Source organism: Helianthus annuus, chromosome 8, assembly GCF_002127325.2.
Source record: "Helianthus annuus cultivar XRQ/B chromosome 8, HanXRQr2.0-SUNRISE, whole genome shotgun sequence".
Taxonomy (NCBI): Eukaryota; Viridiplantae; Streptophyta; class Magnoliopsida; order Asterales; family Asteraceae; genus Helianthus; species Helianthus annuus.
The window spans coordinates 6,055,001-6,066,408 of NC_035440.2; the positions used below are offsets into that span (position 1 = coordinate 6,055,001).

Here is an 11,408-nt window from a genome sequence, read left to right on the forward strand (position 1 = left end):
CTAGAGACGCATACGATATCGAACGTTTGAATTCAGTTTAAAAGCGTTCAACCCGAATAACTCGATTCGACGAACATCCCTATTGATTTCATTATTGTATAAAGAGTTAATTACTGGTTTCGTCCTGTGGTTTGTCAAAAATCACTATTTCAGTCCATTAGTTTAAAAATTGCGATTTCAGTCCCTGTGGTTTCACTTTCGAAACCATTTCAGTCCCTGTGGTTTCACTTTCGTAACCATTTCAATCCATTTATTCTGTAAGTACAGGGACTGAAATGGTTACAAGGTGGACTGAAATGGTTACGAAAGTGAAACCACAGGGACTGAAATCGCAACTTTTAAACTAATGGACTGAAATAGTGATTTTTGACAAACCACAGGGACGAAAACAGTAATTAACTCTTGTATAAATCTTACACTGTTATGTGATTCTTGTTTCTTGGTTTAACCGAAACATGTTGTCTAAATTATCAGGCCCGATAGGCGAAAGGGCGGAAAGTTGGTATGGATATTAAACAAAGAACTCAAATATACAACAATCTGTGTAGTTTCGCGAGAAAATGTATTTACAGCATCCTTTCAGTAGCTACATTACCGAATCATATCGCCTTCATAATGGACGGTAATAGAAGGTACTCAAAGCAACACAATTTAGTCGACGGGGAAGGACACAAGGTCGGATATTCATCGTTAATGTCGATGCTTAGATACTGCTACGAGCTAGGTGTGAAGTACGTGACGGTGTACGCTTTTAGTATAGAAAATTTCAAAAGAAGCCCGGAAGAAGTCCGATCGTTAATGGACTTAATGGAGGAAAAAATCGAAGGGTTAATAAAAGAAGAGAGCCTCGTTAACCAATACGGCGTTCGCGTTCACTTTGCGGGTAACCTTAAACTGTTATCGAAACCCGTGCGGTTAGCAGCAGAACGCGCTATGAAGGCGACTGCTAAAAACTCTAAAGCGGTGTTGACGATCTGTATCGCGTATACTTCCACCGATGAAATTTTGCATTCTGTTGAAGAATGTTGTGACGAAAAACGGGACGACGTTAAGGTTTCGAATGACGGAAAACATGAAAAAGATGTGATTAATGTTGTAGATATTGAAAGGCATATGTACATGGCGGTTGCACCCGATCCCGATATTATTATCCGTACATCCGGTGAGACGCGTTTGAGTAATTTTCTTTTGTGGCAAAGCGGTAACTGCTTGTTGTGTACGCAGTCTGTTTTGTGGCCCGAAATTGGTTTTCGACATCTGGTTCGGGCAATTTTGGAATTTCAACATAAGTTGTATTATCTAAACAAACAGAAGCAGACATGAAATGTAATCTAGGATTCCTGGGTGTGGTTGTTTTTAACTTCTATATCTTGTTGTATTCTAGTTTTGATTGTGTTTTTGAACTCGGGTTCGATTTTTGTATCAGTATCCTTGCCTTGCCGGTATCAATTCGGTACTTATCTTTTAGTATTTTCGGTATTGGTACTTTCGGTTCGGTTCGGTACTGGTAAAATACCGATTTTTACCTTCAAATGCCGGTACCGTAGCGAACATTTTCAGGACCAGTACCCAGTTTTGGTGATTCTCGGTAGCGGAACCATGCTCATTCTCTATTGTAATTAATAATTTGAGATCAAATAATCTCAAAGGGAAGTCAATTATGAAATATAAGCATGATACTGTGTTATTTATTTTGTTAATGAATTGGATGTTTTTAAACCATATGGTGTGGGCTCACGCCCCCTGCCACATCACCTCCATAGCGCCCCAAACATCGTTGAGGGGGGGGGGGGGGCACATCAATTTGATCCAATCAGATTCCTTTCTTCAGTTTCTTTTTCTTTTTATATTTAATTAAAGGGGACTTTATTACACATCGTGTAAGTTAATGATAAAGCTCCCGTTGCCACACCACCCAACCTTTGATTCTTCGCTAACAAATGCCTGATTCTTTTTTTTAGTTTCTTTTTCTTTTTATATTTAGTTAAAGGGGACTATATTTCACACCGTGCAAGTTAATGATAAAGCCCCTGTTGCCACACCACCCAATCTATGATTCTTCGCTATCAAATGCCTCTTTAACGGGATATGTGTTAGTGATTTGTGAATTGTGAACAATCGTCATTAATCCATAATAACAATATTGGGTTTGGAGTTTAGAGTTGGGTTTGGTATGGGCCTAATTATCTGAATATGGATTAACCCAGCTCACTCTGATTGTATTTGTGACTTGTGAATCTTGTTATTTCAACTCTATTTATGTTTTCAAACATATACTTCTGAAAAATAAAAGTTTTTAAATTGTAAGTTTTTATGTAAAATATTAATGTATATTAAAAACCTGATTTTATGTCCTGTTTGAAGCATTAAAAACTTTTGAAGTTGGTATTTTTTTATAGTATATATCATTATTTAATAATATATGTATATGTAAAGTAATAAATTTATATAGAATAATTGTTGAAAGATGGGTTTTTTTATTTAAACCTAACATGCAACGATGGTTTTTTAGACGAAATATAGTTTGAAAAACGATAGCTTTTAATAAAAGGGTTTAAAAAAAAAAAAACTCAATAGATTGTGCATTTGTGCTTTTTTGTATCTATAACTTTCAATAGTTGCAAAGCTATCGCTTTTAATTTTTTAGGTGAAAGCATTTAGATATCAACGATCAACCAAGAGTATTTTAATTCGGATCAAAGGACGGTTACAATTCAGTTATGCCGGTTTTGATGGGAACTTTGGTCCAAACATTTTTAGGAAAATGTTACACCAAACTGGTTGGATTAGGTGGGTCATGGACCGATGGTTCCACAAGGGATGAGAGTTTAAACCTCATTGTGAATATTTAAGTGGATTTTAGGTGGTGTAGATATAAGGAGTATGTGTTGATGGTTCTAAAAATATATAATATTATTAGATAATTTTTTGCGTATTTATATACTCAATAATTATTAAAGATTTTTTTTTGTATTTATATACTTAATAAAATAACATATGTTAACTGAATTTAAATTAATACAAATTAAATATAGTTTAAGAAGACTTGGTGAGAATTAAGTTTGCTTGTAGGTCCCACGTAACAATTCAAAAGTTTCACACATCTCCCCATGATGGTGACGATGAATTTAAAGAAAAGGGACCGCGTGATTTAACTCATCTAAGTATTCACGTCACATTATTAAAAACATAACCATTAAATAATATAAAATTTAATAGAATATTGTGACTATTCATTTTTAATTTGCTAAGTAAATTTAAATAATTAAATAATATTGATGGTATGATCTCAAATGTCATCATACTAACAATTAATTCCATAAAACACTTAGCTTGTTCTAAGTTTCCTATGCGGAGTCCGCTCACGTACGTACAACTATGACAGCTCATAAAAATACAATCAGTACAAGTTGCAACAGCCTGTAGCTAATCAGTGTGCGGCAGGCTCTGCCAGACAATTCCCAGAAAGATCAATCATGCAGGGGACAAACAGTACAAAAGGACAATGACGTTTAGCCAATCAGCTTGAGTAATTCACAGCTCCATGATCTCCACTCACAGCTGATAACAGACTGGTCAACAACTACATTTGACAAACCGCGTGTCACCAATCACGGGTTCACGGTGCGCCAACGTTTCTCCACCTCTGCAAACACTACATGTTGTGTCAGATGGGACCAAATGGATATTCTATGGTGGTGACGTCAGGCCCATGAAACCAATCTCCTTCTCCAACCCTTCGGCTATAAATACTAACCTCAACCACATGTTTAAGAATTTGATTTCTCACTCTCTCTCTTAACACACACATTGTTTTAACCTAGAGTTGTCTTTGACATAAAGTTGGATTGGTCCGAGAGCCCGTCCCTTCTATAAATCGTCAAACATATGAGAAATTTTGACTTCATAACATGATTCCTAAAAATAATATCCCCAACAAGAAAATCATGTTACGAAGTCAAAATTTCTCATATTGTCTTACTTCGAATTCAAGCTAATCATGTTTGACGATTTTAGGAAATACCTTGTCTTTGCTATTTATTTAGCAATCATGTTATGAAGTCAAAATTTCCTATATTGTCTTACTTCGAATTCAAGCTAAAGTTGTTTTTTACTCATCCGACATGTTCGTTACGTAGCCCTGCTTAAGTGCTTCTACATCTTCATAACTTCTTACGATCTTCTTCGTGGTCTAGATCAACTGTTAACCACCAATGGGGATTTTGAAGAACTGAGGACTAATTCCTTTAATAACATTTTTGAGCCCATATACTTTTTTAAGAAATAATATGATATTTTAACCCGTGTAATGCGGCATGTTCGCGTTCAATACCTTTATGTAACATGCTGCGTTGAAAGCAGTGAACCCGGTGAAAAAATCAAATACCGATACCAGTAACGATGTAGTTCGGATGATATCCATTCGGTTCGGCACTGCAAGGAAAAAATCAATTATATTTGGCTGGTTTGATTTTGAAGAACCGTAACGTAGATGATAATATATGTGTCGCCATGATATAATCAGAATTTTATAACATGTTGTATTATAATATTAAAATAGTGAAAAGGGTAACGGTGTGACTTAAAAAAAAGGTAAACTATGACGTAGTTTTGATGATCTATACATTTGTGTTTTGATCACTGCTATATTACCATTAACAACTCGATTTCAAACAAAATTTATATCGATGCATACATAAAATAAATACGTTGCAACATAATAAAGTTTTATACAACACTGTATCTAAAAAGTTATAATAGAAAAATAAAAATAATAAAAATATTAGTGGTCCGCAAAACATAAGATGAGTATTAAAAAATATAATAAAAATATATAAGAGTAAAAAACCTTAGGATCTAGATGGTAATTTTTAATGGGTCAATTTTATAACCTAAAAACGGTCATGCTTAAAACACTTTTACCAAGTTCTTTAAACCTTGTAAAAAGTTAGTTGATTTTAAGAGACATACTTTTTTTGGGCAATTAAGATTGTATATTTCTATTGTTTTATAGCGTAGTAGTATATTAGGGCTGAGATAAGGTTTTGAGACTATAGGTCTTAGGTTTGATTTCTATAAGAAGGTTTTTTACATATTAATTGGGTTTCCTTCTAAATTGATGTATAGACATTATGCCTAGTGGTGATAAATATGATCGGATAACACGATGATACTCAGTGGTCGCGTCAGTGATCCAAATTCGCCATTAAAAAAAGAGTCTATAATTGTTGGAAATAAAATTATATAACATTTTTATATAATGGCTCACTTTTCTTTAAAAGAAACAAACAAACTAATAAATGGATGCTATTTTTTGAGGTTTGTGTACGCATGCGAAAATTGAGTTTTCTCCTTTTATTGACCATGTACATGACCACTACCCCTTGTTTGTAGTTGTAGTAGTCTATGTGCTCCATCTTTCTCTCAACAAAAAAAAAACCCAATATGATTCCTCTTTTATCTTTTTCTATATAAAGCCTTCTCTGTGATTTTGCTCGACATATATATACACAAACTCACGAACAGGGGTCATGAGAAATGTTATTTTTTTTTTCTTTTATAAAAAACTAGAAAACTCTATATTATATATACGCAGTATATCATACGTTACATATATATGTATTACATGTTGCATATATCCAGTATATGATATATTATATGCATACAATATATCGTATGTTGCATACATACGATTTATAATTCTACATATATACTTTATATCATATACTGTATATATGTAACATAGGATTTTCCTATAAATATATGGGAAAGATATGGGGAAAACCCATATGATTTAATAAATTAGAACCCCGTATCCACAGTCCATCTAAATATTTACGGTTGAGATTAGAAATTACAAAAGTTGTTTTTCAGAAACATGTTACACACTCACAAAAAGTAATGTAACTGTTTTTTGTTTTTTCTCTTTCTTGTCTGACACAAAAAGGTGTAACAGGTTTGTTTATTACACTAAAATCTTTCTCTAAAAAACACGTAACATAGTTTTTACATACACTACACATTTAAAAAAAAAACTCATTACACTTAACTAAATCTGTTGTTGAAAATCAAAGAAAAAGTGTAACATATGATGTAACATATGAACAGGTTTGTTTATTACACTAAATTTTTTTCTATAAAAAACATGTAACGTAGTTTTTACATACACTACACATTAAAAATTCATAAATTCAAAGTCTGAAGCTTTTACACTTAATTAAATCTGTTGTTGAAAACCAAATAAAAAGTGTAACATAAGATGTTACATATTATTACTCTAATGCTTTTAAATTAGAGTTTTTATTGTTATTCTTACTTTATTTTTTTAGTCTAATTTCTCTAGTTCAAAATAATTACTCTAGAGTTATTTACATGTTTTTAATCTAATAAAAGACTTCAATTAATGCCACGTGGCATATTCTCCTTCAATCTTAAAAATAAAAATTTTAATTATATTTTATTATATTTTTTTAATAATTAATAGATGAATATCATTTATCTTTATCCTTATTCTAATAAATAATTTCAAATAATGTTTTGATAAGATTTAGTTAATAAAATCATTATCATTATCATTGTAAATTAAAAGAGTAAAATGCACGGATAGTCCCTGTGGTTTGGTAAAATTTCACCCTTAGTCCCCAACTTTTGGAAATTACACCCGTGCTCCCTGTGGGTTGACAGTTTGTTATTCGGATACTCCCTGGAGTGGATGAGGGTTAGTTTTCTCCGTTAAATCCATGTAAAATTACAAAATTACCCTTGTTTTTATTAAAATATAAAAAATAATTCACATACACACATAAATATAAACATATACCAGATTTTTTTCCACCATGGCTCTCTCTTTCTCTCTCTGGCAAACCCCCATCACCACCTGCCGCCACCAGCACCACCACCTGCCACCACCCACCCCTCACAACACCACCATCCGGTTGCCGATTTTTGTAATTTTCCGGCGACGAAGAAGAAAGGTGAAAAAGTGAAAGAAGTTGATAAAACTGCAAAAGTCGCCGGTGCCGACGATGATGGTGAGCTGACGTCAGTAACTGATGAGATTAAGTCTGCAAACAAAGGAAGTAACCCTTTCCGATCATATCTCCGGCATAAAAAAGATAACGTCGGTGTATTTGCTAACGTGACCGGATTGAGCAGAAACGCGTGATTAGGGTTTGCTGTTATAGAATTTTGTATATAAATTAAATAATTTGATGATTTTGAGTGTTTTTTTGTGTTGGTAGAATTAGTGAAACGACGTCGCCAGAGAATTTGCCGGCGGGCGGTGTTTGTGGTGGGGTAGAAGTGGCTTTAGTGGAAAGTTAAAGGGTGGAAAAAAAATCTGGTCTATGTTTATATTTATGTGTGTGTATGTGAATTATTTTTTATATTTTAATAAAAGTAAGGGTAATTTTGTAATTTCACATGGATTTAACGGAGAAAACTAACCCCCATTCACTTCAGGGACTATCCGAGTAACAAACTGTCTAACCACAGGGAGCACGGGTGTAATTTCCAAAAGTTAGGGACTAAGAGTGAAATTTTACCAAACCACAGAGACTATCCGTGCATTTTACTCAAATTAAAATTTAAAAGTCTACGAATTGACCCAAATTAACAATTAATGTATTACATGTATATAGTTTGTACCCAAATTAAAAATTAGTGCACTACATGTATATAGTTTGATATCAGACTTAAATTTCCTAAACTGATTTGTTACCCCTATGCTAAATTTTAGTCCAATGTTACACATAATGATTTACGATTATTGCAGATACATTTTTTATCCAAAAACTTGTATATGTATTGGGGTGTTGTAAACAAAGCTTAGGGGTGTTTTCAAAATAAAAAAAAACTTAATATTACACTTTTAATCTAAAATTTATTTGATTTTTCATTTTTAACTAAAAAATTTTCATCTTTTGTAATTTAATCTCACTTTTACTTTCAACTTTGTTCCCCTATACTTATCATATTTATCAATTTTTTGTTTTACGTTTCATTCTAAATTTTGCGAGTTAACACGGTGCAACGTGCGTGTGTGGTTCAACGTTATTATGTTTCATTTAACACTTCATTCTAAGTTTGCGAGTTAATAAGACGCAACATATGTGTATGGTTCAACGTTTTTAGGTCGTTTTTTCCCGTTTAACATAACAGGTTGGTAGCAACGAACGGGTACTAAGTCGACTTAGTTATTATTTTCTATGTTTTACGTTATGATCTAATTTCTTCACATTAATACGTGCTGGTTGTTTGCGGTGGTGTGACATTGGTACTATTTGAAAGAATTTTACACCCCACCGTAAAGCGGTGGGGCTTAATACTAGTGGGTTAAATATATTTGTACAAGATCTCATCCTTATATATCTCTCTGGAGAGAGAGAGAGAACATTTTTTTTTAAGGCGAAGAGGCAATTTTATTTGAACATGCCCAAAATATATACAGCAACCACTGCTAGCAAGCAACATAATACAACAAATCACCCATCCTATGATGTTTACATACCAAGCCCAAAACTCCAAAAGAAAGAAAGAAAGACAAAACAAATCACCCATCCTATGATGTTTAATGTGATTCGACTTAGAGTTAAAAAAAGATTAAACATGATTTTATGTCAATCCCTTCACATTGAGGAAATGTTAAGAAGGTCAACTAGCTCTTTTAATGTTGATCCCATGCAAATTTCCTATGATATGCTAAGTCATTAAGAAATAGTTAGACATGATACTCTTGAATTATACTACACTTAACAAAACGTATGTTAGAAGATTGAGCATATATACTCAAAATTCATAGTCCTAGTAACAAACGTTAGAATATTGTTCCATCAAGAACACGATTAAAAGTATTTAATTACATTCTATATACATATATGTATTAGATAAATGTTTGATGAAAAGATGCATAGTGGACACAATATGTAATAATACACAAGTGTATAAGTCTTGTTATATACCGACCTGTATACACAATGTACTTGAATAATACACAGGTGTATATGTTTGGTATATACCGACCTGTATACACATAGGTACTTGAATAATACACAGGTATATAAATCTGGTTTATATCGACCTATGGGAACAAGATGTAATAATACACAAGTGTATATGTCTTGTATATACTGACCTGTAGACACATATGTTAAAAAACATAATTTGATTAGGTTTAATATTTAATTTTAAAAAGAACATAAAAGTTTATTTAAAAAAACATTAGCCATTCAACCTCTTATAATTAAAATAATGAAGAAATAATTAAAAATGAGAGAGAGTTAAGAGATGAGAAAATTAAGAGATTTTAATTAAAATATTTGGATAATGTCAATCTTACCCTTTTAATCTAAAAAATGATGAATGACCAAAATTAGTTCACTCTCAAGAAGTTGTTCACAAATGAACCTAATCCCCTCTCTCTCTCTCTCTCTCTCTCTCTCTATATATATATATATATATATATATATATATATATATATATAGGGGATGGTTCAAATGAAAACCACTTTTATTGTGAAAACTCGAAAACTAACTAAAAAAAGTCTAAAAAACACACAAAAAAAAATTCAATTTTTTTTATAAAAATCGCTAGTTTTTATATATGAAAAAAAAACTTTTTTTCAAAAAAAAAAAAAAATTGTAGTACACATGTGTAATAATACACATGTGTAGTACACATACACATGTGTAGTATTACACACGTGCACTACACAATTTTTTTTTTTTTGAAATTTTTTTTATATAAAAAGACCTGCGAAAATTATTATGCAAAAAAAAAAAATTGGTATGTTTTTTTGGCTTTTTTAACTAGTTTTCGAGTTTTCACAATAACTAGTGGTTTTCATTTGAACCTTCCCCTATGTATATATATAAACAAATTAAAATTTTGAAATACTGATAATGTACAATATAAATATGTATGGTAAAAGTTATCGTCTTAAATAATATATATTGTAATGTAATTTTTTATGTAAACCTTTTTATGAAAAGGAAGGAAGAAAGGGGACAAAAGCTAAAGTGTTTTGAAGATGCTAGCACTAATATTGACCTAGATGCCGCCAGTTGATAGTTGATATAAAAACACTTGTATTAAAAAACGACCACGTTTTAAGAATTTTTTTATCGGCAAACAGACATTTTATTAATTCTATCACCCAAAATTACATATTGTATGTTGCTAGATCACTACAACATATCACCCCTATACGTTCACCAAACATCAACTACATTACAAACTTGTAAAACTAAACTGCACCCGGTTTTCTCGTAACAAACCCGACATCTTTGATCTATGTTTTACCCATACAAAGCTCAGGGTTTGTAGCTCCACAAACATTGCATCGACATTGGCTCTTCTCCCGACGAAATTAGTCTCGTTACATGTGTTCCATATGACCCAACAAGTGGTCAAACTCATAGTATTATTTATGAATAAGTTACGTTTTAAGAAAATTATATCCTTAAAATAAGTTTATTATTAGAAATAATATAGTACTATTAAGATAGTGGTCGTTAGATAAATAGTAATGTTCTTTTTCCTATAAAAAACAATCATTATCGATTAAAAAAACAATAGAACCCGTGTTATCTAGTTTGATAAATGTGTAAATACTTTTACAAACATATTAAAAAAGACCTGGATGTTTATATAAAATAATGATTAGGTATAATACACATTAGATTAAATTTGGTAATATTATCATAAATGTTTGGTTCTTCACTTATGAATATGGTTGCGGTTAGGGGCGAATCTTTATTAGGGTCGGGGTGTCTCAGTACTTGCCGATTTCCACTCGTAATGTTAATTTTATTGATTTTTTTTTAATTTTTTATAGTGTAAAATATTGAATTTTTAATAGCCCGGCCCCCATAGAGTTTTCGTTCAAGCTTCACTACTAGTTGCGGTTGTTGTATCTACATTCTTTTTGTGTTTTCGTTTGATTATTTTGGATTGTGTTCGGGGAACAACTACGGGTTATAAGTTGTAAGGTCGACAATATCTCATTGTCTCAGGGTTATCAACAATTTCTCCGTGTAGCGGCGTAGCCAGAAATTTTTTCTTACGGGTCTAGAAATTTTCCATGGTTTGATTTAAAGGATTATACGGGTTCGATGGCGAAATTTCTACAAGTGGGATGTCAAAATACACCTATATCTAACATTAAAAAAGATTTTGGTACAGGTTCGGCCGAACTCATACCCTTCTATATAGCTCCGCCCTGTGGAATCGTGGATACAATGATTTGTATTTTGTAAGTTGTCAAGTTGAAAGTTTGTGTCAAATAATTATTAAACAAAAGGGTATTTGTAACTAAAATCAGTAATAAAAATAATTGCACCCTGTAATCGTAGCTATAACCAACATAAAAACACAATATCAGTTTGATCCAATCTAAAACCCGAAAAAA

General features: G+C 32.0%; 1 protein-coding gene across 1 annotated transcript; it reads left to right on the top strand.

The window, feature by feature from the left end:
- The first annotated feature begins 374 nt into the window (after positions 1-374).
- LOC110871868 (dehydrodolichyl diphosphate synthase 6-like) lies at positions 375-1,403 on the top strand. The gene has a single exon (XM_022120619.2). The coding sequence runs from the start codon at positions 505-507 to the stop codon at positions 1,321-1,323; it is 819 nt and encodes a 272-aa protein (XP_021976311.1). The 5' UTR covers positions 375-504; the 3' UTR covers positions 1,324-1,403.
- Positions 1,404-11,408: the final 10,005 nt, after the last annotated feature.

Excerpts from the sequence above, each read along its gene's own strand:
- LOC110871868 (XM_022120619.2), top strand. The coding sequence starts at position 505 with ATGGATATTAAACAAAGAACTCAAATATACAACAATCTGTGTAGTTTC.